Genomic DNA, 25,288 nt, shown 5'->3' on the forward strand with positions numbered 1-25,288 from the left:
CTGCCAGCGCTGCCCTGGCACCCATCGCCGTGGGGCACGGCGGGGCCGTGACCTGGCCCATGGCGTGCGCCGGTGCAGAGCGAGGGGCTCCCGTGGCCCCAGGTGCTCCCCGGGATGCAGAGTGTGACGGTGATGGAGTGGGGACCCCCAGAGGGCAGCGGAGCGCGGCTGGGGGTCACAGCCCCATCCCAGAGCCCGACCGGCGGAAATCCCAGCGCATTCCCTGCATTCCCCAGGACTCGGCTGCACCGAGCAAGCCGGGGCGGGGAGGGGGCTCCCGGTGCTGTTGGGTACTCATGGACACACCTCTGTTAATTAAAACCCCCTGTTAATTAAAGCTCCATCGTGAGGGGATGCTCCCGCTCCCCTTCCCTGGCACATTGGAGGCTTCAGGCTATGGAGGGCTGCAGCAGTCCCCCGAGGGCTGCCAATGTCCCCATGGGACAGGTGATAGAGGGGGTCACACCAGGTCTGTCCCCAGAAGCAGGTCGGTGACAGGTCCCAGGGACACGGCATGGGGGGGCTGTGTGTGTGTCCAAGCCATTCACGGGGCTGGATGGGGCATGGAACCGAGCCCTGGCGCCCCACGGGGTCCCCAGGCACACACCGAGCCCACGGCAGAGCCACCAAGTGCTTTATTGGCGGGGGGCTCGCAGGGCCACCACGCACTCGGTGCCGGGGTACTCGGGGGGGTTGAGCTCGAACTTCTTCTGCACATCGTAAGGGAGGAAGCGCCCGGCCACGAAGTGCTGGCGGCCCAGGAAGCGGCGGGCGCACTGCTTGGGCGCCGACAGCGACACCAGCACATCGGGGCTGATCCCGCCGCTGCTCCCGGCCTCCACGTCCCATCCTGTGGTGGGAAGAAGGGACACGGGGAGAGGGGCTCAGGGCTGAGCCCGGTGGTGGCGATGGGGAGGGCACAGGGGGAAGTTGGGTCCCCCCCCCCCGCATCAGCCCCAGCATCACCACCCTGCACCGCTCCGGCCGCATCCTGGCACCGCCGGGGGTTTTTCTTGGTGGGGATTCACCGGTGGCTGTGCCAAGAGCTCCTGTTTGCTCCCGCAGGCCGGGGGGGGGCCGCGGGGGGGTGATGGCAATTCCAGGCCTGGCCACCAGACACCCGGGTGTTTTCAAATTACATCATGTCTCAGTTCGGGGAGTTTGTTATTGATCGTGGATGCCCTGAACGCGTTCAGGGGGAGCAGGCGCCAGCCCTGGCTCCCGGTGGGAATGCTTCCAGGCTGGGACGGGGGGAAATAGGGGGTCCCCGGGGCTGCCCCCACCCCGCGATGGCACCACAGGAGCTCCCCAGGCATCCGGGCAATGAGCCCATGGTGATGCTGTGCTGGGCAGGGTGGCAAGCGGGGGGGGGGGTACCATCCTGCCCAGGGGACGCAGTGTCGGACCTGAGGGCACGTCCAGGCTGACGATGGGGATGCGAATGAGCTTCAGGGTGCTCAGGATGGCGGCACAAGGCTCCCTCCCCTCCACTGCCTCCGCCTCGGCTCCCAGCACCGCGTCCACCACCGCGTTGTAGGCATCATTGATGAGCTGCACCTTAAAGGGGACACATACACAGGGTGGGCAGCAGGTTCCTGGTGTCCCCCCCATCCCCAGCTCCAGGCACCCTCACGCGGGGATCCCGTTTTGCTGCCTAAAGAGACTCACCCAGGAGCAGCTGCCAAAACATCCCCCCCCTTCTAACCAAGGCGAAGGGGGAGGATGCTGCGGGGGGGCAGAGCCCGGCACGCCGGGACGCGTGGCCCCAGCCAGGGCAGCGCTCTCGGGTCACATTCCTGCTCCCGCCCGGGCCAGGTGCTTCCAACAACAACAGAGCTGGGGGCTGGCGGGGCCGCCCTGGATTTCACGGCATTCCCGGGCTCCCGGCATTGCCAGGGGCAGGAAAGGGGGGGACTCATGCAGTGAAGCGCGTCAGGCGGCGGGGCTCACCTCGGTGGGGAGGTAGGACAGGAAGGGGATGTCCATCTTCTCGCACTGCGTCGTGAAGTCCTGGTACAGGGGGTCCGGGGAGCGTTTGGGGTAGAAGATGGTGGGTTCATAGTCCTGGGCGGTGGAGAGCAGGGGTGAGATGGAGACCGGCACGGCTCGGGGATGAGGAGGAGCAGGGGAGGAAGATACCTACAAAGATGCGGAGGTGCCGGGCACACACCAGCCCGATGGCCCCGTTCTGCGCCGGGCCGCACACCACCAGCACCGTGGGCTGCTTCCGCGGTAGCGATGGCAGCGGGAAGGCCTGTGGGGATACAGGGACGTGGCACCGAGCCCCCTGGGTATGGCAGCTGGTGCTGGGAATGTGGCAGAGGGATGTGCTGCTGGAGGGCAGGAGGGTGTGTGGTGGGGTGATGCCCGGGGTGGGATGGGGATGGCAGCCAGGGCAGGACAGAGCTCAGAGTGGAATGAGGATGATGCCCATGGTGGGATGCAGGTGGTACCCACAGTGGGGTGGAGATGATGCTCAAGCTGGGATGGGGATGGCACCCAGGGCAGGACAATGCCAATACTGGGATAAGGATGATGCCCAGGGTGGGATGGGGATGGCAGCCAGGGCAGGACAGAGCTCAGAGTGGAATGAGGATGATGCCCATGGTGGGATGCAGGTGGTACCCACAGTGGGGTGGAGATGATGCTCAAGGTGGGATGGGGATGGCACCCAGGGCAGGACAATGCCAATACTGGGATAAGGATGATGCCCGTGGTGGGATGCAGATGGTACCTATGGTGGCATGAGGATGATGTCCACGGTGGGATGAGGACGATGTTCATGGCAGGACAGGGCTCCCAGCCAGCCCACAGGGAGGTGGCCGCAGCTCCACATCCCAGCAGCCTGTACAGGGAGACTCTGTTTATCCCCTGACAGCTTTTTTCCTGCTCCTGGAGCCTGGCTCCTGCTCCCAGCCCCTGGCGCTGCCCCCGGCTCTGGGGACGTGCCGGGAGGGGACGGCGCTGGGGATGCCCAAGCTGGACTCTGGGGATGCTAACGAGGAAGAGGAGGATGCTCAGGCCCACGAGGAGGATGCTGAGCTGGGGCTGGCAGTGGAGCCGGGGCTCAGGGGTGGGCAGCCCCATGCTGTGGGACCAGGACCAGCCCTGAGGCAGCCCCAAGATCCAGAGAGGCTCCCACAACCCAAATATTCCCCCTCAGGCAACTCCTCTGCCCTCAGCGAAGGGGAGGGTGCAGCAGCTCCAGACACACGGAAAAGCTGAGGCAGGCGGGCGCGGAGCTCGCTGGCCTCGGAGGCACAAAGCTGCCCTTGATGCTGCCTCCTCCACCTCCTCCTCCTCCTCCCGTCCAGCAGAAGCAGGCAGCGTTCACAGCAACAGGAGAGCACTGTCGGTGCATGGGGAGCCCCAGGGATCCCCCCAGCACCCTCCTTCCCATAGACACGGTGTGACCCACAGCCCAGGGGAGATCATGAAGGGTGGGCGAGGAACACAGATAAACCCACCCAGGGAGAGGCCAGAGCATCGCTTCTGCTGGCCACAAGCCCTGGCTGGCCCCTGGCCCCTGTGCCCTGGTTTGGAGCAAGAGGAGACCACGGCCAGGGCTGGGAAAGGCAACACAGGGGGATAGGACAAGGGGCAGCGAAGCCCCGTCCCCATTGGGGTGCCCCCGGCCCTGGTGGGGTGTCCCTGGCCCCGGTGGCTGCCTCACCTTGGTCACAGCCATGGCACAGGCGTGTCCCCAGATCTCGATGAGCTGCTGCCGCCCAAACCGATAATCCTCCAGCAGCTCCTTCTCGATGGCCTCAGCCTCAGCCTTGCTGCAGGGGGAGCAGACAGCAGTGAGGACAGGGACAGGGATGTGTCCCCCCCCCCCCAGCACCGGGACCCCACTGTGTTTCCATGGCGCGGAGCAGGGGATGCTTGGGAGCACCGGGGCCAGTGGGTGCAGGGGGGTCCGGGGGCTGTTCCATGCGAGGCACCAGCCCTGGCAGCGGCCCCAGCTCGTGGCGATGGGGCTGTTCCAGGAGGCAGAACAATGCTGCGGTTGTTCCTGCAGCCGAGCCCGGCGCTGGCAGCGCCCGGAGCCTCCACATCGGGCAGTAATCGCTCCCATGTGTTGGCTCACCTGCAGCGAGAACAGCGTGTGCCGGGTCCCTCAGATCCGCTGGCCCCTGCTTGCTCCAGGCCCTCTTCAGCCCTGTCCTGGCTGATCCCAGCCCACCATCCCCTGGCCTGGACAAGGCCAGTCCTGCTGAGGATGGGGCACTCCAGAGATCCCATAGACCCAGCCAAGCCCATCCCCTGGCCCTACTGACAGAGCCCAATGACCTTCATCCTGGCAGACCCCCTCATCCTGCCCCATCCCATCCAATCTTTTCCCACCCCATACATCCTATCCTACTCTATCTCGTTCAATCGATCCCATTGCTATTCTTTCCCATCCATCCTATCCTTTCCCATCATATGCTATCTAATCCCACCCTTCCCCATGTCATCCTGCCCTCTTCCATCCCATCCATCCCGTTCTTTCCCGTCCAGCCAATTCTATCCTACCCTGTCCTATCCTATCCTATCCTTTCCCATCCTATCCTATCTTTTCCCATTCCATCATATACTTTCCCATCCTATCCTATCTTTTCCCATTCCATCATATACTTTCCCATCCTACCCTATCCCATCCCATCATCCCATCTTTTCCCATTCCATCCTATAATTTCCCATCCTACCCTATCCCATCCCATGCTATTCTATCCTATTCATCCTACACTATCCCACCTGTCCTTTCCCACTCCATCCTCTCCTTTCCCATCCTACCCTATAGCATCCATCCCATCCTATCCTTTCCCACCCCATCCTCTCCTTTCCCATCCTACCCTATAGCATCCATCCCATCCTATCCTTTCCCACCTCATGCTCTCCTTTCCCATCCTGTCTAGCCCATCCTACACTGTCCCATCTTATCCTGCCCCATTCCACCCTGTCCCCAGTCCTTTGGTGCCCTCTAGTGAGCCCCAGCCCAGCCCCGCAGCAGAGTCCTGGGGGCAAACCGGGGGGAAAGAGGCCAAACGCAGCCGGGGCCAGGCCTGGCGCAGCCCCACACAGCTGTGTTGTCCCCAGCAAGAGGCACGTTCCGATCCTGACAGAATTCCCTGTTCCAGGAGGGAGAACATTGCCCGTAATCGCTGCTGGCAGGAGACCCTGGGCCCGGGCCCGGGCTGGCTCCCGTTGTCCTGGCACCGGCCCCGGGGGGGGGAACGTGTCACAGGGCTCCGAGTCCTGGCTCTTCCCCGCTGCGCTGCGGGAGCCCGTTCCCTGCTCCCCGCGGCTGGGGACGTGCTGGGGGGGCGGGGGAATGCTGCTCCTGCCCCTGCGCAGAGCCCGAGGGGACCCAGCAAAGCCCAGGTCAGCCCAGTTCAACCCAGTTCCTGGTGCCTCCTGGGCGGGACGGGGGGCGGCTGTGCAGTGCTAAGGGTCAGAGGGAGCAGGAGGCAGAGGAGCCGCCGGGTGAGGGGGTCGAGGGCACCCCCGGTGTTCCCCTCCTGCCTCTCTGCTCCACACCCTGGCTCTGTCTCCCCTCTGCAGCCCAGTTCTGCACCCCAGCTGCACAGCCCAGCTCTGTGTCCCTCATTGCATCCCAGCTTCACATCCCAGCTCATCCCAGTTCTGCATCCCAGCTCCGTGTCATCCCTCTGCACCCCAGTTCCGTACCCCAGCTGCACAGCCCAGCTCTGTGTCCCTCATTGCATCCCAGCTTCACATCCCAGCTCCTCACCCCAGTTCTGCATCCCAGCTCCTTGTCATCCCTCTGCACCCCAGTTCCGTACCCCCGCTGCACAGCCCAGCTCTGTGTCCCTCATTGCATCCCAGCTGCACAGCCCAGCTCTGTGTCCCTCATTGCATCCCAGCTGCACAGCCCAGCTCCTCATCCCAGTTCTGCATCCCAGCTCCGTGTCATCCCTCTGCACCCCAGTTCCGTACCCCAGCTGCACAGCCCAGCTGTGTCCCTCATTGCATCCCAGCTGCCCAGCCCAGCTCTGTGTCCCTCATTGCATCCCAGCTTCACATCCCAGCTCGTGGGTTGTGTCCCTCATTGCATCCCAGCTTCACATCCCAGCTCATCCCAGTTCTGCATCCCAGCTCCGTGTCATCCCTCTGCACCCCAGTTCCGTGTCCTCTCTCTGCATCCCGGCCCCTGCCCAGGTACAAGCAGAGGGGCACTGGAGGCACCAGCCCTGCCCGGACCGGGATCCCCCTGCTCCGCTCCCAACGCTGCCAGAGACATCCCCGCCGCAGCCATGGAGACCCGGGATGCGGTTGCTCTGGCAACGAGTCTATTTGGGTACCAGCCCCCCCTCGTCCGCCCCCGGGGGTGCGGGAAACGGGGATGGGGCTTTCCCGAGGGACCGGGTGTCCCGGGAAACACGCGTGGGGCCGGAGCCTCCGCATCCCGGCACGGAGGATTCGACCCCGGGAGGAGGGGTCCCGCCCCGCCACCGGGGCCGCGGGAGCCTCCAGCACCAGCCCGGGGTCCCCACCCCGTCCCGCAGGACCCGGAACCGGCCACGTCCCTGCAGGCAGCGGCGGCTGAGGGGGTCCCGGCTGCGCGCCGGTGCGGGCGCACGGTGATGGGCACAGGCGCGACGTGACCCAGTTCCCACCCCCCGGGGCTCCCAACGCGCGGCCCGGGTGGGCTCCGGGGGGCCCGGGCTCACCTCAGGTACCGGGGAGGATCCCGGGCGGGGCCGGGCGCGGAGCTCATCGCTGGCAGCGGGTCCGGGAGCGGCGGAGCCCTGCGGGAGCGGCGGCGGCGGCGGCTCCGGCTCCGGCTCGACCACCGGCACCCCCCCGCGCTCGGCGGTGCCGCCCGGGGGAGGCGGCTCCCGCTGCCCCCGCCCCGCGCGGCCCCGCTCCCCGGAGCACCGAGCATCGCCCCGGCCCCCGCCCGCGGGCGGAGCCGCTGCCGGGGGGTGGGTGGGGGGCGGCAACCTCGGCTCTCACCCCCCCCTCCCGCCCCTCCCCTCCCCAAGCAACAGGAAAGCGCCAAAGACCCAAAATCGGGGGTTTTCACCCCAATCCTCACCCCAGTGGAAACCGCATCTGCAGCATCCAGACTGCGGGGCTGCTCCCGCCGAACCTCTTGGGGACCCCGCGACCCCCCCAAACCCGAGCCCCTGGCAGTGACTCTGAGGGACAAGCCCCCATGGAGGGCACAGCAGATACCGGCCCCATTGGCACTCAGAACACGTGGCTCATCCCACGCTCCCATCCCGATCCAGGGCTCCAGGATCCTACCCCCAGCCATGTGGGAGCAGGGAAGAGCCTCAAGCACCCTGCGAGCAGCCAAGTGTCCCGCTGGGAAGGACACGGAGCTGGACAGGAACATGAATGACACCGGGTTCGACTCAGCCATGTGGTTTTAATAACAGCAGCCGGTGGCACCGGCAGGGGGGGTGACAGCACCCAGGGGGTGACACGGCCGTGCCTCACACGTAGTACTGGAGCCCGAACTTCTCGTTCTCCATCTCGCTGGTGGGGCGCAGGTAGTAGAGCTCGTCCAGCGTCGGGGGCACCCAGCGATCAGTGTGGAACAGGGACTCGCCGACCTGCACAGGGAGGGAGCGCTGTGGCCACCGGCACCGTGAGCCCGGCTCCAGGGGACACACGTTCTGCTCTGAGCTCTCCAGGACCGGGAAGGCTGGATCCTGCTCCGGTGCGAGGAGCCGCTGTACCAGGAACCAACCCCATCTCTCCCTCCCCTGCCCCCCGCAGCACCGGAGCCACAAACCTTCCAGCCAGGAACATCCTTCATGATTTTGGCCTCCTCGTCCAGGTTCTGCCGCAGGATGCGGAGCGTTCTACGGGACAGGGCGAGGCTGAGCGCGGGGAGCGGCGCTGCAGCGGCCCCCGGACCCCTCCCGTGTCCCCCCTGCTCGGTACCTGCGGTCAGACTCCGCCTGCAGCAGCGGCAGCAGCGCGATCCGCGCCTCCAGGTCCTCGATGAGCAGCCGCCTGCACCGGGACAGCACCGAGGGGGAGGGGTGTCAGAGCAGGGAACCGGAGCACAGCCCCGGGGGGGGGGTAAAAACACAGGACGGGAGAACCGGGGCGGGGGGGGGCGGCACCTGCGCTCCCGGTTCCACTTGACCACGGTGTAATAGCCCAGCAGGAGGCTGCCGACGCCAAGCGCGAAGAGGCTGTAACCTGCGGGGGGAGCGGTGAGGGGCACCGGGGGCACCGGGAGCCGCCGCCCGCCCCCGCCCAGCCCCGGTGCCCACCTGAGAGGCCGCGGCGCGGGAGGTGCCGCTTGTAGTCGATGGGCCCGTACCCGCCCGGCGGCGCCATGTCCTGCTTCACCTTCGGCGCGGCCATCACGGCGGCCACGCAGCGTCACTTCCGCCGCGCTGCGGGAAGCGGCCTGCGGGGACACACACTGCACCCCCCCCCCAACACACACCGGCCCCGCCTTAAAGGGGCAACGCCAAGGGGCGGGGAGGTGGGGCCCACCACGCAGTAAGGGCGCACGGGGGGGTGCAGTACGCGCTGCTTGGTGTGTGCTACATGCATGCACCCCGCAGCGACCTTGCAGCAAAACCTGCGTGTGCAAGAGCGCACCAGCAAGCAGGCACGCACACGCTTCTAAGTGAGCGCTGAAGAGCGGGCACGCACCGGGGAGCGCGCAGCGGGAGCGCGGGGGAAGCGCGCAAGGAGCGCGCAGCCCCGGGCACGCACCCAGTGTGCGGCAGGGAGCCTGCACCCCCAGTGAAGCCCTCGGTCACTTCAGATCAAGGTCACTCGTGTCTAAGCTCTAATCAGTGCCCGTAATCCCTCGGCTGCTGCGGGGAGTTAATGCCAATGCAGATGGTGCGGCTGAGGCTGCGGGGTGGGGGGAAAGGGCACCCCTGGAGGGGGCACTCGGGGTCGCACTTCCCGAGGGATGGGGGAAGGAAGCGGGGCAGGGCGAGGGGGACACGGGATTAACCATGGCTTCCTTGAACCAGCCTCTTCCATCAGGGCATTCCCACAGGATGAGGCTGGGCTGAGCGCTGAGGGCAGAGATGAACCCGCTCATGAGTCAGGCTGGGGCACTTGAATCAGCTTTGGAAGGATGTGAAGTATTCCAGGAGGAACAGGGGCTCCAGTTCCTGGAACTCGTGTCTTCTTTCCACCCGGAGAATGCCCATACCCGCGTCCCTACAGCACCTCTGAGGATGGTTAATCCGCTTGTGGCTTCTCATTTCAGTCCATGAAATCCCACACGTCTTCTTCCTTTCCCGTTCTTCCCAGCAACGTGGTTTTGGGCAGGGGGAAGAGCCTGGCCTCTCAGCTGGAGGGAAAGAGAGCACCAACACCGTCACCAAGAGGGCGATCCACCAGCATCAAGAACCAAGGCACATTTCAAACCCAGCAGCCTCAAAGAGGCAGAGCCTCTGCTTTATCCATTTATTATTACGCAGCCCAGGGTCCCCGTTTTCCATCTCAACTGGGCTTGGGTACATTGGGTTTTTCCCTTGGAAAACCAGGTCTGGAAATGCAAAGGTTCCCTAAAAGGATGCTAAAAAGAGCTGTAGAAAAACAACCTGACACTAAATTATCTTGCATTTAAGGATAACCAAGAGTCTTCTTCTCTGTTACAGCTGGAATGTGATGAACGGGAATCCCTGGAAGACAAAAAGGCACCAAGTCACCCTGTGTGCAAACTGGCAATGCCCAAGTGAACTGCTGAGCAGAAAGGCTCAAGCAGGCCCCTTGGTTCTGAGCGCAGGGCTGCCACTGTGCCACCCCTCAGCAAGCAAACTGACAGGAACCAGATGAGCAAATGAAACCAAATGAAGAAAAACCACACAGCTCCCGAAGTTGCAACACGGGTTTCAAATGAAAATCCGGGGTTTTATTTCACAAGTTGCTAAAATCTAAGTACAATAAGTCATTTTCATTATTACTGTATTATAAAATCTTGTCATCGCAAGGTCTCCCAAGAAAGGTTATATGGCTTGCAAAGAACCAACGCTGCTCTAACCCTCTCCCCAGGAGAGGGGGGAAGCAAGCAGCATCCGAGCAATGTCAAACCAGCTCATGCAGCAGTTTGCAGCGAAGCAGTGGAGGGTTGGGAACACGGGACACGCCGGCTCTTCCAGCCGAGTGATGCCAGGGCCGGGCCGGGGCTGCAGAGCGGCTCCTGCAGGCTCGTGTTCGGAAGGAGCTGGAAGTGAAACGGTTTCTGTCTCTTCCAGGAGAGGAGGTGGCTCTGGGATGCTCTGCAGCAGAGCCAGGGAGAGCCCTTATGGAGGCAGGAATCCCAAATGGGCCAGCAGGAGAAATAAAGCAAAGATCCAGTCTTCAAAGCATGTCTAACACCACCACCCTCCCCACCCCCCCCCCCTTCACAATTCTCAAACAATGGAACCTTTAGGGCATAATACCATAATGTGAATAATCTGATCGAGCTTTTCTATCTATTGGTCGGGTTCTGCAGCTGGGTTTTGGTTTTTTGAGGTGGGGAGGAAAAGACAGAGAGGTGTCTGAACAACATCGAAACCTAAAGCGGTGCCTCGAGGAGCCCAGTCCAACGCCACCACCTGAACCCACAGCTCTGACTACAGGAAAGAAACAATTCTGGCATTTAACACATTTTTACCACTTCAATCTTTTCCTGGTGCATTTATCTGGAACTTGGCAGAAACAGAGACGCAATAAACAGACCCTTTCACGTTACCTGCACCACGGGTTAAAACCCATGTCAAAACAGTTGGAATCCCAACAGCCCAGGATCTGTGCTTGCTTTACAAAGCCTTCAAATGAATTCTACCCCAATACATCAAATAGTATTTGCAGGGGTTTATTCTACATGAAACCAAACCAGATTGCTCCCTCGGAGCTCAAGGTTTTGAAGTCAGTACATGCAGCCCCAGTTTCAGTTCCAAATCTTAAAAATAGGAAGTTTTCTCCATTAGTTTAAGGCTTGGTTTGTATCTCCCCTCTTCAATTTATGTTAGTGGATACTCCCCTCTTAAATGGATATTCAAATTAAAACTATATAAGGTGCTGGACTGAACTGGTGGGATCCAGAGAGGTTCTGACACAGCTTTTAGAACAGACAAGCTCAGTATTTCTGCCCATCATTCCAGTCCCCTTATTCCCAGCTGAAGCTACTCCAACAGCAGAAAGCAAGAGTGAAGTTGTCCAGGCTTTCCCCAGCGGCTTTTGGGTTTTAGTTCGAGAAGTTCAGCTTGTTCTTTATGAGCAAGTGCACTCTCCCAAGTGCTGTAACACAGCAGCAGCGCTGAGATAACGCAGCAGCTTGTCAGAAGAGAGCAAAGGAAAGGACCAGCCCCAGCCCCCTCCTCCCAGGTGAGGAACTGAAACGGTTTCCTACTATGTCAAAGGTGCAAAAACTCAAATGCACTCGAATCTCTTCACTCCACATCTCCCGATCCAAAACACCTTGGAATGAAAAGGAAAATCAAAACCTCAAACCATATCCTCTCACCCCCATTTAGCTCTTCCTATACCTGTGTCGAGCAAACAAAAAACAAAGTCAAATTGAAATTCCAGGGCTTTTTTTTCCTTTTTTTTTTATACAGCAACAAATACCATTTTGCAAAACTAGGTCTTCTACTCTACTGAACAGTTTCCAAAGTATCTAAATACTGATATTCACACAACAGAAGAGGGGTGAAAATGAACGGGTTTGCTCTTTCACTATGCAACGGTTAGATCCGAAGGGGGACATCCCTAAACAGTTCTTGGTTTCAAGTGAGATCTAACAGCAACTGCTAAGAAAATAGATTCAGCATAGACTGAATAGTAACCCCTCCCCCCTTTTCTTTTTATATATAGATATATAGATATATATATATAATTTTGCAAATAATTCTTATCAGCACTACTTCTAGCACTGATATGCAACATAAGTAGTAAGGCATGTATTTCTGCCACTTGAATTCAACTGGGATTTGGGAGAAGCACAGGGAAGAAGGAGGGAAGATGATGAGAAGGAAGAAAACAAAACTGGACCTGAAGGATTTGGGTTTAACCTGTGGAATCCCCAGAAAGGTACGAAAACCATGTAGAAACCTGTCCTTAAGGTTACCTAAAGCTCTAGGCAAAGTGAAGTACTGAAGGGATGGACAAGCGGAGCATGCTTGGAACGCCTGGAAGAACACAGCTCGAGAGGGATCAAGGTCCTGCCCCCAGCATCCTGGCACAGGCTGGGAACGGCTTCTCCATGGGAATGGGCAGAAGAAGGAGCAGCTCCCGGCCCTCGGCTCCCCCCGCTCGCCCTGGCTGATTGCAGCTTCTGGAATTCCTGTTCTTTTTTTATTTATTATTTTTTTTTTCTTTCCCCCTTCCCCCACTTTTTTTTTTTTTTTTGAGTAAAATTGCTCAAAACAATAAAACAACAACAACAACAAAAAATAACCTTCCAGAAAGAAAATAATCCCAAACAGTCCCACTCTGAAGTCTCTGGGAGCATCTGAAAGGCCCAACTGCTCTTCGCTGAATTAGAAAGACTGAACAAAAGGTGTTTGTCTATTGAGGAAATTAGATTTTTAGACTACCAACAGTTCAAAAAGTCTATTCCAAACAGAATCCAACAAAAGCGAGAGACTCCTGCACTGCTTCCCACCGACCTGACAGGTTTTGGTGGCAGCCAGTCCCTTAGGAAAAGAAAAAACCAACCCAAACCCATACTCGACCGGAACTGGAGTTCACACTTATTTATCATTAGCTCATCATCAGAAGATCTGGAAACATTTTCATCTGTTGACTGCCTTCCTGGCTGGAGAGGGGCAGGGAAGAAAAGCAAACATGAACTATATGCATCTGCAAGACGGGGTTGAGATTCCTCTCTCCTTGAGCTGAGATCCTCAAACACCGTGTTCCTGGTGACTGGGTGGTTATGAATAAAGAAACTGAAGGCAGAGAGTCGTCGAGTCCTCCTTTTGTGCTGGTGACAAAGGAATCCAAACTAAAGACAGAAAGCCAAAAAAAACCAGAGAGAGAATTCTTCCCCTTCCCTGACAGCCTTCATCATCAGTCAATGCTAAGAATCTGAGAACCAAATGAGCTCAACTCTTTCCCACCCACATGGTGTTGTCTTCTCATTGCAGGGACAGCAGCACTCGATGGGATGAGGAGTGGTCTTCTTGCATCTTATAAAGCCTGGGGCATATCCAGCTGGGATTAAAGCAGATTCCACTGTAATGTGGTATAAAAAGGATGGCAGAAACAGGAAAGTCTTCTTCTTGGGCATTCCTCTGCATTATTTCCACGTGGCAGACTGTGGGATGGACCGTGGGGGAATCATATCCAGGAGATATTCACGCTGGCGGTCTACTGCTGAGGAGGACTTGTGCACAGCTAAACTAGGGTTAACGAAAGGCAAAGCCCCACCTGGTAAGACACAAAAGAGGAGAGAGAACAAGTGTCACAGCACGGTACAAACACAAGAGAAACAGTGGCAAAACCACACTGCTCATCCCCCTGAAATCATCATCTAACACAGGGCACTACTGGCCGCAAAGGCCAGACACCTTCTGAAGATAAAAGCTTCTAAAACAGGAGCAAGGTTTTATACCAGAAATGAAGATTTGAGCTCTCTGCAATTAAACTACATATTAAATGCTAAATAAAGCTATCAGGAATAAAAAAAATCCAAAGAAATCCACTGTGCTGGGCAAGGGAGTAGATCACAAGAGCCTGTTAGTGCAGTGTTTCCTTCCTGGAGATCCTATTTATCACTGAAGAAAACAAATGACTCGAGCTCTCAAGTCAGATTCTTTTATATATATAGAAAAAGGAGATCAGATTAGAATTTATAATTTCCATTTGTTCAGAGCAACAGCTTTAGTCATTGCAAACCCTGAGGCATGCTGGCAGCGTGTGCTGCAGCCTCACCTAGAGCAAAACCATCTGGTTACTGTATGCTGCCTTCCCACCAGTCAAACCCAGCTGAATTAAACTCCCAGAAATGAATGACAGACTCCTGCAGCATGGCACTGGCTGCTCAGGTGGCCTCAGTGATGCTACACCTATTTAGCCTCTTTATAAATGTTCATTTTTGTTTGGTAGCATCACCTTATTGCCCCTCTTGATGAGCACCAAAAGCAAGTGTCAACACCACGACTAAGAGCAACACCATCAGGCTTTCATGCAGGAAGTGGCAAAGAGAAACCAGCCTTACCCAAAGAACTATGATTGTTGGACAGAGTGCAGCTAGTAAGTACAAAGAGAAGAAGCTTTAGAGAAATAATCTACCTGTATTGACGGGAGTCTTCTTCCAGGCGGCAGCGCTGCCCTTGCTGACAGGTCTCTCAGCATGCTTACCTGGCCTACTCCCAAGTGCTGCTGCAGACGATGCATTCTGCAACTTGGGTGACTGGCTAAATGCATGCAACACTCCCCGGGGAGCTCCAGGACCTCGAGACATCTGGCTAGAAGTCTGGCAAGAGAGCAAAGAGTAAGACAGGCACTGCAGGTTGCTGGCTCTCAAGTACAATCCCCAGGGGGAACCCTCACAGCCCCTTTTCTCTCCTCCCTGGGCTGCTTCTGCCAAGCCTGGACTATTATGTCTGCTACCAAGCCTACTACAGCTTCGGGGCTGGAAACTTCCAAGACTTCTCTGCAGCAAGGTAAGAATCAGCTTTCTACTTCAGAAAGCACCTGTAAGGATTAGGAATTAGAATCAACTGCAAAGCAGCAAAAACTGTGCCGTGTGGGCACCAATGTACACAGGCATCACTTCCCTGTCCTGAATAACCAGTACCTTGATTATTTCAACTCAAACCAGCACTTAAGCACTTCCTCCAATCAAAAGGTGGCTTTACCAGGTGTGAGAGACTCAGGATGTGTCATAGATGGTTGCTACCATCACCCTAAAACTTCACAAGCAGCACTGTGTGATCCTGGCTTAAGCCTTCCCCCCCCACCTCTATCTTAGGTCAATTGACTCTTATGTCTTTCCATCTGGCACATCCTAAAGAAAAATCTGGAACAGACTTTGCAGGATGTGAGTTAAACACCCCGGATAATTCCAACAACTCTGCAGAAAAAGACCATTCTCTTCTGTTCTTCAGGTACAGAGAATGTAACTGAAGTATCAGGTCCCTGCATGAACAAATCCCACTTTAACCTGCCCGGTTCAACCAGGCACCTGGTTAAGCTTACGCTCAAACATACACATGGCAGAGCTTAAAGAAAGCTAGGTCATGTTTCCATTTCGTGCCTGTGCACCAGTGTGCATGGAGCCACAGGACTCTTGGCCCTATCATCACCAAGACCTGGCTCCTAGCAGATGGATCCTCACCTGCTTGAGTGAGTGGTGCTGCACTATAGGGTCTGACTTGGTCTGTACAGGAGCTGAGGTCTGCTGCAGTATCCTCTGCTCGATCTCCTGCTCCTGCTGCAGTGCTTTTACGAAGGCAGCTTTCAGTCGGTTCGTGTGCTCAGCTTTCAAGGCCTTTTTCTGGTTGGATGTCATGCAGGTTTCACACATAATGATGCCGTTCTTCTCCTCCCTCCAGCGGCAGGTGAAGTCAGTCTTACACTGAGCACACATGTAGGGCTCACGAGATGATACAGCCACCGAAACTTTACCTGGAGAACACAAGCAGCTTAGCTCAGCTCCATCTGGGCCTTCTATGAATCAACGATACTTGAGAAACCTCAGCAATATCCCAGCTAAAGAAGGGCAAACCATCCACCCATTGCTCTCCTTTTGCATTTACTAAACCTTGAAACTCCTGCTTGTGTGAGCGTGCGTGGAGGAATGCAGCAGACACTCCTTTAGACACTGATTCAAGAGTTTAGTGGTGGTGGACAAACAAGGGGCTGGTCGGAAGCGAACAGCTCTGGGGAGAACTGGACGCATCTGAGAGCAATCTTTACACTCAGTGTCTAGAATTCCTGTTGACTACTTTAGAATCTCAAGTTATTCAAGAAGGTGGATCCCGGATTTGACCGTGCTGCTGCAATGGGAACACTCTCTCCTTGCCTTCAAGGAGCATTTGAACCCATCTCACCTTGAGTTTCCAGCAGATTCTGCACAACTTCTTCCAAGCCCACCAAGTAAATGAATTCGTTATTGGCTGCACTGGGCAGGAAGTTCATCTCGGGTGCAGGAGGTTTGGGAGGAGGGATCTCCAAGAGCGTCTTCTCCAGCTGCTTCCGCAAGGCGAGCTTGGCGGCGGCCTGCCGGCTGGCCGGGGACTCACCAGCGTTCCCCATGGAAGCGGCACTGCTTGGAGTAACATTGGCCTGAGCGGATGTCACGGATGTACCTTTGATTGAAGTTGGTGAAGCCTGGGAGGAGGCATGGCACAGGTTAGGGACACGGCACAGGTTAGGGACACACAGTTCCAACCCCTGCAATGGGGACCCCTTCCACTGGAGCAGCTTGCTCCAAGCCCCTGTGTCCAACCTGGCCTTGAGCACTGCCAGGGATGGGGCAGCCACAGCTTCTCTGGGCACCCTGTGCCAGCGCCTCAGCACCCTCACAGGGAAGAGCTTCTGCCTAAGAGCTCAGCTCAGTCTCCCCTCTGTCAGACTATTTACAGCACCTGTAATGGCAGCATCAGTGGTAGATGTTAAGTTGCTGCTTCAGTGCCTCTCAGGGTTTCAGGCAGGAACTCTGTTCACCAGAACACACATTTACCCTTCTTAAGGAAGGAAAAAAAAGATAGTCTCATGGACAGCTTCATATCGAACCAGCAAATGTGAAATGAGGCACCAAATTCAGCTCAATGAAATAGATATTTCTCCCCAGTACTGTAATGGTTTTCTTCATTCCTGTGTACAGCATGCGTACAGAGCAAGGGGAAGGACAAAGAGCAGGAGAGCTCTAGTGGGAAGCAGCCACCTCAGTTGGATGGCAGCAAACCACGCCAACCAGACAGCGAGTAATGAAAAGCATTGAGCTCTTCCTCTGGGATGTGAGGTTGGGCACAGAAGAGCCCACGGCACTCACCTGCGGGATGTTGACCAGCAGGCTGGTGTTGGGGACATTGGCCACGCGGATCAGTCCCTGCTGGATGATTCTCTGCCCCTGGATCTGGACGCTGGGGACCGACGCGCGCGGCGCCAGCAGCAGTGGAGGTGGCCCCGTGCTGGAGTGCTGTCGGATGTTGTGGATTTGCTGGGAAGAGATAGAAATGGGCTGATGCAACGGTGCCAGGAGTGATGGGGAGGGTTAGAGAGGGGGAAATCAGCGGTGTGAGTTGAATGGGATGAGATGAGACAGTGGCAAAGGGGGCAGGGAATGACAAGAGAATGTAGTGATGACATCTGTGGCAAAATGTGATGAGTTTTCCCTTTTTCCAATCCAAATGAAACAAGCAGAATGGAACATGAAGAGATGCTCGTCTGCGAGGCCACCAGGTTAGAGCCAAACCAGCAATCTAAGCCTCCAAGTCAAACTTCTGTCAAAGTCCATCACTGCTAAAGCTGTCTCATTTGAAAGGCATTAGGAAAGCTACTCCTCAGCGCATGTTCTTCTTCATCATCAGACCAGAAAGAAAACGAAATACACCAAATCTCTACCTTCCTTCTCACTGCTGGCTGTGCAACACACCAAAGAGACCTTGCACTGCCAAAGAAATCCTCATTTAACAAGGAAATGTTTGTTCCCTGGTATCTCACAGAAGTCATCATTTCAGAAGAGCGTATCGAATCAAACACTGCTTCAGTGCCACCACTGTTTGCTGTCAGAGGTGATAAAGACCCTGCAAAGCAGCACTTTCAGCCTCGAAGTTGACTATCTCATTTCAGCAGCTCTTATTCAATCACAAGACAGACACAATGAGGGAGTTTTTGCATTTGAAAAGGTGAAATTGAGATGATAGAAACAATCACGAGGGGGGAAATGGAAGAAGGAGAGACTGGATTGCATTTTCTCTGCTGCTGCTCCCCTAAAAAGCAGGTGAAGCTGGCAGCCTGTGAATTAACCCACAGCCAAGGGAAGCAGCAGTGCAAGTGAGGCAGCTTCCTCCATCACCACAGCACCTTCTCATGCTTCACTGGAAGCATATGGGACAGCATAATGCATAAGCTTGGAGTGATGCAAGAACTTCCAGTGGCAATACGTCTAACTCATTTTAAGAAATCCCAGCAGGAACTTCACAGGTCCCCTCAGATGAGCAGAAAGATGACTGGTTTAGTGCAGATGGATTTAGGAATGGATCCAGCACAAGGGAAGCACTTACCTGTGCTCCTCTGACAAGAGGTGGCATCACTATCTGCGTGTTCTGCTGAGTTCCTAACTTGGAAGAAGTCTGCTGCCCTCCACGGACCAAGGGAGGAGGAATAACAGTGCCTGGCATCCGTGTAGAAGAGGTCTGCAAAACAGAGGACAGTTTACTCTTACCATTTTGTTCTGGGGTGTTCACTCATGCTCTCTTCTGCTGCTTGCTGTGCTGATAAGGCAGGGTCTGAAATCTTATGGACGCTGTGGCAGTCTGGCTGCACACCCAGGGCTTGTTCTCCCCCATCCTGCACGGAATCCAAAGGGTGAAGAGGAATCCCAGACATGTTCCCCTGCCCTCCCACCACTGGAGTTCAATAGCTCCAGGACTGTTGTACTGAGACACACCATAACCCAAGTGCGATAGTGGGGGGACACAGTGCAGCTCTCCTCTCTGGCTGATGGGATGGGTGCAGCATCACTCTTGAGCCCTGGAGATGGCCGGGCTGGCTTCAGTGCAGTCAGTGTCCAAGAGGCAAAAAGAAGTGGATTTTGGGGTGAAGGGAGTAAGAGAATGGGGAACATGAAACTGCTGTCTTCAAGGAGAAGCACAGGGCAGACAGGAGTTGGAGGTGTGGGACCGTGCATGTATGTGTGAAGGGAAAAAGAAGAGACAGGTTCCACACATCACTGACATTCCTGCAGAGCACGGAGCCCAAGGAGCACTCACTACTCAGGAGCAACCAACCTCTCCACCTTACTCATGTGCCTTTACACATCTCACCACATCCCTCACTCAGGCCCCAGCCTCACCATCATCTGTGGATGAAGACTTCTAAAACCACTCAAGCTCCCACTTCCACGAGTTACCATGTGCACACACAAGTACACATTTAGGTAGCTGGGAAGTTTTATCCCCTTGTTATGCCTTTTGAGTGAAGACCAAAGGTTAACTCCTGCACACAGGAATTAGTAGAGCTGCTGCAGTCAAGCAAAAGCAGAGGTTAATTTGCCCAAACACCACAAGTTAGAATCAGCTGAGCTCTGGATTCTGAGCTCCCAGCTCTCTGCTCTGTCCAACCGCAGGTCTGATCACTGAAGGTGTAACTTGTGCTCCAGTTCCTCTGAAAGTGCTGTCTTCAGTGAAGGCAACTTGCCTCAAGGAAGAGATTACTGCAGCTGACAGATTGCTGCAGGTTTTGTGGCTGTTTCCCAGCTGGATAACAAAAGTCCCCCTTCCCTCGAGGGGCGCGTTCCAGGGGATCTTCACTTTTCCCAAGTGAAAGCATTTTGTGCTGAAGCACTTTTGAAGCTGTTTCGAATTAGCCCAAGGTAAATAGGCAGAAATGGTTTCAGTCCAAGAGCAAAACAAGACACTATAGAGTCAAGAGGCAGATTAGGCTGACAGATGTCAATTGCCTTTCCTTTATCTTCTTCCTGAAGGCTTTCCAACGTTCCATTTGATTTCGTCTGAACCAAGATCCCTCCTACCACCATGTGCCTTTCAGCCACGAAGCCAAAAGTAAAGACCTCGTCATTCACTCAGCTCTTAGTTAAGCACACTGAAGGCACAATTACATCCTGAGGGTACGGCAACAGGCTGCCACAATACTTCTACGCCCTAACTCCATGGCATCCTCCTTATGGATGCCTGGATGTAGAGTGGATCAGGGTGATCGGCCACTGAGAAATAAGCTTCTGAGAGTTACCTCCCTGTGACACCACTTTCATCTCCCACCCCAGTCATTCTTAGAAAGCTTAGAGTGGGGTTTTGGGAGTTCAAAGCTGGCTCCAAGCCGTTCATGTGATGGGACTGTCCTGTGCACCTCGTCCTCTGCTCCATGCCCTACGCCTGGCAGCCTGGCCCCCCCACTGACCTGGAGGGATGGCTTGCCAGCAGCAACACTCTGCGGTCCCCGCACCAAGGGCGGAGGGGTGGCCACAGCACTCCCAGAGGAACCAGCAGGCTGGAAGAGGAAAAACCAGAAAGAAAGCAGACGAGTGTAAGGGTGTAAAGCAGGATTACAGAAGCTAAGGGAATAAAAGCGGTTTACCTCCTTGTGCCTCAGGAAGAGCATCTTCAGAGACGATGGGTTTCCCCCCTCCCCATCCCTTTCCTCCTCCAAACATCTCAACATGCACATTTAAATGAAGAAATTATTAGGTAAGTATAGATAAGATTATACCAGGAAAATAAGAAAAAAAGTTTAGGAAAAAGACTTCAGATCTTAAGAAGTTTAGGATATGCCATTTCACTCTCGTTATTTCAAACATCCAGAGCTCATTCCTCACTGTTCAGCAGCAAGTTGAGTGATCCAGGTACCTGCATTAGTTTTAATCCCATGTACTCAAGAGCTCATAAGTCTGGGAGAAAGACACCAACAAACCAACCCAACCCAGCCAGGAGAGCTGCTGTTAACATCAGCCACACCGAGCAGTGCACTTACAGCTACACATTGCCCCCATCACAAAGCCCAGCAAGTCAGCATCCCTCGCTGTGAAATGAAATGGTTTAGTTGCCATTGTTACAGGTACTTGAAGTTGAGCTGGTGCCTTGATGGCAGCACGTGGGGTGCGCACCCACCCCCTCGCCTCCCAGCCTCCTCCACTCTCCCCTGCACACAACTGCTCTGCCAAGAAGGGAGGCTTCTCTGCTGGGTTAGTGTCTGATGAGAACAGCACGCAGCTGTGTGAGATGAGGGCTGGGGAGAAGGAGAGGAGGAAGGGAAGGCAGCTCACAGTGGGAGGACTGAGCTGTCCCTTCCAGGGGGCCTGTTTGGATGAAGGAACTGTGTGCCTAACCCCAGACTCATTTCACATGGAAGACCTGGAATCCAGACCTGGATTTCTGCCACGCAGCACAAAGTGCAGCCCTCAGCTCCCAGAGGCTGGGGTTCACACTCTACCTGTCAGCACATTGGTTGTGTGCAAGGATCTCCTCCACGAGTCTTTCAACAATCTCCAAATGGCATTAAGGACTGGATGGAGTGTTGAGTAAGTGGGAAAGTATCACATTCATAAACACATCTGGGTTTTAACAAAAAGATCTTCAGCTTTTGAATGCAGTTCATAGGAGAAACTGTCTTGTCTTGGTCTTGGCAAGACAAAAAGGAATGGTTCCACAGGAGAAGCCACCCTAAACTTCACCAGGGTTTTATGAAAAGTGGGATATGCTTTATCTGAAAGGGCTCTTATGTTCCACAGGTTCTAGCAACTACCCCAGTTACTTCATTCCTTCCCTCCCCAGTCCCACAGATGAGCTGCAAGCTTCTGTAGGATGATAAATACCTTCTGGATAGCAGTCTCCTTCTGGATCTGACTTTGCCGTAGCTTTTTCAATAGCACGAGTTTTGCTTCTTCTAACCGTAACTCTTCTTTTAGCTGTTTAATCATCCTCTCCCGCTCCTCTGGGCTGCTTTTCTGCAGGGCAAGAGAGGATGGGAAAGCAGGGAGGGGGAAGAGGGGAACACAGATACCATACAAGTTACAACAAGACTTTACAACCCTGTAATTGGCACATGTGGCTCAACAGCACTGCCATGCAATGCACGGACACAAACTGAGCATGGAGCAAGAACTCACAGGGGAAAAGAAAGCAAGTTTTGGAGCTGTTTTCACAAAACAAGCCAAAAAGGCAAAACAAGGAAATGCAGTTCAAGCAAAACCTCAGCCAACAACTCTGCGTTGGGTTATGCTGAGTAAGGGACACTGCATCCACCAAAAACCCACTCAGAAAAAGAAGGCATCAGCCTTTAACAGCTCCAAGATTCCCCACTTGCAAATCCATCTTCAGGGAAGGATGGATCCACCTGGCCCGTGAGCACAGGCGCCTCTGCAGGAACCACTGGTGTGGTTGGTTTGTTTCAGCTGGCACACTAAGAGTGAGTCAAGCCAAGAACTCACCATGAGCGCCTCTGTGTTGGTCTCTTTTAATGCTATTTTGGTTAACCCATTCATCCTAGGGCTGGAAGGTTCATTGTCAGATAACACTATCACATCCGGGGAGGGCACTCGCTTCTCTCTCTTTAGTTCACTGCAAATCAAGAGCAAAATACAGAGAATGGGTTAACAAAACCAAGCAAACTACTACTTCAGGCTGCATTTCCTAATGCTAATGTCTGAAGTTGTGACTCTTTCCCACCCCAGTTACTGAATCTGAAGGAAACTCAACACATACCACTCACACTCATCTAAGTTTAGGTACTTTATGGCATTATCTTCTTCCTACACCAAACCAATTCTTTTCCCCTATTGAGAGCATAAACCTGGAGCAGTCTCAACACCAATGGACACATCCATGAAACACCACTGAAACCCACTGAACCACATCCAGGTTTATAATGAGTTTAACTCTTTCTCTGCCTTTAACACTCAGTGTCTTGAGTGCTGCCTGCACCTTCCATCCAAACTCCTGACAATAAATCACCTCTTGGCTGCACTGCTTATGGTTGTCCTATGAGAAGTTTAAGCTCCATGAACCAAAAGGGACAGAGGTGATAGGCTGACACCAGCGCCTCTCCTCCACTGCACAAGCCAGTACCTGTCAGATCACCTCTGCTATCAGGATCTGGGCTTTCAAGCTGTGAAGCCAAAGGATTTCAGAGCAAGGCTTGCAGCATGGGAGGCTGAGATGCTGAACAGGAACAGGGCAGCAAAGTCTTCTGCAGCACCCAGGTAATGGCAGCGCTTGAGAGAGGGCCGACAGTGAGGATGTGAGGAGGACACAACACAAGTCACTGTTCTGTTCTGCTTTAGACCCAAAGCCAGAAGCAGGATGAGAACCTTCTGAGTATCACTGTATGAAGGAAACTGGAGGAAGGATTTGTCTCAAGCAAGATGAAGCAAGCATGTCAGTGTGGTTTGCTCTGCCCTCAAGGATATCCTCATGTGGCACACGAGCTTTGTCAGTTAAATACCAGGCAATTACTTCTTAGCCGAAACAGCAGTTTCTACACTTAACTGACAGCCACGTTTAGCAGGAATCCACTGATTAACAGAAATTAATCATTAGGATCTTCTTTAGCGACAAAGAGGCTGTTCACACCAACTGATGATGCGGAGCTGGGTCCCCCCGGCAGCCTCAGGAGACACGGACCCGCGGGGAAGGGAGCAGGTACCAGGTTCCGGATGCTCCAAAACCAGCTCAGAGCCTGCAAACCCCAGCTTTCAAGATGCCATTGCCAGGGCAGTGGGATAAAGACGAAGGCAGGAGTGTCCTCTAGAGGGCACAGCGAGGCAGGGAACCCCAGGCACCGCAGCTCCCAGCTGCTCTCAACGGGAACCGTGGCACACGTGAAGCGTTCCCGGCTCTTCCCTGTACCTGAACCGGCTCGGGTCGCTCTCGGCAGGGCTGGGCCGAGGAGCGCTGAGCACGGAGGGGCTGAGCCCTTTCCCGATGGCAACTGCGTGAAGGGGGGGCACAACCGGGGCTCCTCGGCAGGCTCGGAGCTCAGATCCCTCCTGCAGAGCAGGGGCAGTGCCTGCGGGGCTCAGGCACCACCGGAGCAGCCGAGGAGCGCACCCGGAGCCAGCCCAGTCCCGACACAGGGGCAGGAAGGGAGCTGTGAAGCGCTACGGGGTCAGCGCAGCCCCAAGGCCACGGTGAGGGGCTCCATGGAGTCCCCTCGGTCGCGCTCCGCAGGGAGGTCGGGGGAAGCCGGGAGTTCCAACGGGACCAAACCGGAGCCTCCGCCGCAGCCGAGCTCCGGCCTGACCCGGTTCACATGGCGGCACTGCGCGGGGGTCACGTGACCCGCCCCCAAAAACCATGGCAACGGCCGGTTGCGGCCGGCTCGGCCCCACAAGGCCTCGTCTCGGGCGGTGATGCCGGGAGCAGGCACCGGCAACGCGAACGGAGCGGAGCGGGGTCCCTGTGCCCGGCACCGCGAACGGAGCGGGGTCCCTGTGCCCCGCACCGCGAACGGAGCGGGGTCCCTGTGCCCGGCACCGCGAACGGAGCGGGGTCCCCGTGCCCGGCACCGCGAACGGAGCGGGGTCCCCGTGCCCGGCACCGCGAACGGAGCGGGGTCCCCGTGCCCTGCACCGCGAACGGAGCGGGGTCCCCGTGCCCTGCACCGCGAACGGAGCGGGGTCCCTGTGCCCCCTGCACTGCGAACGGAGCGGGGTCCCTGTGCCCTGCACCGCGAACGGAGCGGGGTCCCTGTGCCCTGCACTGCGAACGGAGCGGGGTCCCCGTGCCCTGCACCGCGAACGGAGCGGGGTCCCCGTGCCCTGCACCGCGAACGGAGCGGGGTCCCCGTGCCCTGCACCGCGAACGGAGCGGGGTCCCTGTGCCCTGCACCGCGAACGGAGCGGGGTCCCTGTGCCCCCTGCACCGCGAACGGAGCGGGGTCCCTGTGCCCGGCATCGCGAACGCAGCGGGGTCCCTGTGCCCTGCACCGCGAACGGAGCGGGGTCCCTGTGCCCGGCACCGCGAACGGAGCGGGGTCCCTGTGCCCTGCATCGCAAACGGAGCGGGGTCCCTGTGCCCCGCATCGCAAACGGAGCGGGGTCCCTGTGCCCCCTGCACCGCGAACGGAGCGGGGTCCCTGTGCCCTGCATCGCAAACGGAGCGGGGTCCCTGTGCCCTGCACCGCAAACGGAGCGGGGTCCCTGTGCCCCCTGCACCGCGAACGGAGCGGGGTCCCTGTGCCCAGCACCGCGAACGGAGCGGGGTCCCTGTGCCCCCGGCAACGTGAACGGACCGGGTTCCCTGTGCCCGCCACCACGAACGGAGCGGGGTCCCTGTGCCCAGCACCGCGAACGGAGCGGGGTCCCTGTGCCCCCGGCAACGCGAACACAGCGGGGTCCTGGCAGCGGCCCCTGTGCAAGGGGCAAAGTGAGAAATAGGGGGAAAAAGACAGAAAAGCAGCCCCAAGAGTCCCCGTCCCGCACCACGGAGCCCTCCTGGTTCAGTTCCCAGCCTGGATGAGGGAGGCTGAGCTGAAAGAGGCTGCCGGCCGAGCCCAGGCTTCCTGGGACAGCACAAGGAAACGGTAACCCTGGACTGGGTCCATGGCGTGTGCTGGTGACAGCGATGGGACCGCAGCAGCTCATCAGCAACCAGAATAGTCCTGATCCTTGAGGAAACACATGGAAACTCGGGCAAGAGAGCTGGAGCACAAGTGGGATGGGAACGGCTGAGGG

General features: G+C 56.4%; 3 protein-coding genes and 1 long non-coding RNA gene across 10 annotated transcripts in view; 1 reads left to right on the forward strand and 3 right to left on the reverse strand.

Moving 5' to 3' along the window:
- Positions 1 to 109: 109 nt before the first annotated feature.
- On the forward strand, positions 110 to 11,538 carry LOC133208498 (uncharacterized). 2 transcript variants are annotated; one of them, XR_009724408.1, is made up of 2 exons: positions 110 to 123; positions 11,048 to 11,538. It is a non-coding gene; the product is annotated as an uncharacterized LOC133208498 (long non-coding RNA). The 2 variants fall into 2 exon arrangements; XR_009724419.1 differs by lacking the exon at positions 110 to 123 and adding an exon at positions 2,715 to 2,730.
- YJEFN3 (YjeF N-terminal domain containing 3) lies at positions 618 to 24,956 on the reverse strand. The gene is made up of 7 exons (XM_061346238.1): positions 24,953 to 24,956; positions 6,678 to 6,773; positions 3,674 to 3,782; positions 2,144 to 2,254; positions 1,951 to 2,064; positions 1,407 to 1,557; positions 618 to 850 (listed from the first exon to the last, which is right to left on the reverse strand). The coding sequence occupies exons 2-7, from the start codon at positions 6,722 to 6,724 to the stop codon at positions 636 to 638; spliced, it is 747 nt and encodes a 248-aa protein (XP_061202222.1). The 5' UTR covers positions 6,725 to 6,773; positions 24,953 to 24,956; the 3' UTR covers positions 618 to 635.
- Positions 7,362 to 8,390, reverse strand: NDUFA13 (NADH:ubiquinone oxidoreductase subunit A13). The gene is made up of 5 exons (XM_061350030.1): positions 8,241 to 8,390; positions 8,088 to 8,166; positions 7,903 to 7,974; positions 7,751 to 7,820; positions 7,362 to 7,568 (listed from the first exon to the last, which is right to left on the reverse strand). Exons 1-5 carry the CDS (start codon positions 8,332 to 8,334, stop codon positions 7,449 to 7,451), a joined length of 435 nt encoding a protein of 144 aa, XP_061206014.1. The 5' UTR covers positions 8,335 to 8,390; the 3' UTR covers positions 7,362 to 7,448.
- Positions 12,386 to 25,288, reverse strand: part of GATAD2A (GATA zinc finger domain containing 2A) — a 52,155-nt gene continuing 39,252 nt past the window's right edge. For 4 of the 6 annotated variants that reach the window (XM_061345759.1, XM_061345821.1, XM_061345899.1 and 1 more), the window contains exons 4-12: positions 22,046 to 22,175; positions 21,431 to 21,562; positions 20,020 to 20,109; positions 18,165 to 18,296; positions 16,931 to 17,098; positions 15,987 to 16,266; positions 15,272 to 15,561; positions 14,224 to 14,407; positions 12,386 to 13,359 (exon numbers count right to left, since the gene is read on the reverse strand). In XM_061345759.1, coding sequence (XP_061201743.1) covers positions 13,229 to 13,359; positions 14,224 to 14,407; positions 15,272 to 15,561; positions 15,987 to 16,266; positions 16,931 to 17,098; positions 18,165 to 18,296; positions 20,020 to 20,109; positions 21,431 to 21,562; positions 22,046 to 22,175 — 1,537 coding nt within the window. In that variant the 3' untranslated portion in view covers positions 12,386 to 13,228. The remainder of the gene's footprint in view (positions 13,360 to 14,223; positions 14,408 to 15,271; positions 15,562 to 15,986; positions 16,267 to 16,930; positions 17,099 to 18,164; positions 18,297 to 20,019; positions 20,110 to 21,430; positions 21,563 to 22,045; positions 22,176 to 25,288) is intronic. The other 2 variants (XM_061346051.1, XM_061346136.1) reach the window with 2 other exon arrangements.

Source organism: Neopsephotus bourkii, unplaced genomic scaffold, assembly GCF_033783945.1.
Source record: "Neopsephotus bourkii isolate Nb327-2 ecotype Australia unplaced genomic scaffold, CSIRO-AGI_Nbou_v1 NB_2, whole genome shotgun sequence".
NCBI classification, from domain to species: Eukaryota; Metazoa; Chordata; class Aves; order Psittaciformes; family Psittacidae; genus Neopsephotus; species Neopsephotus bourkii.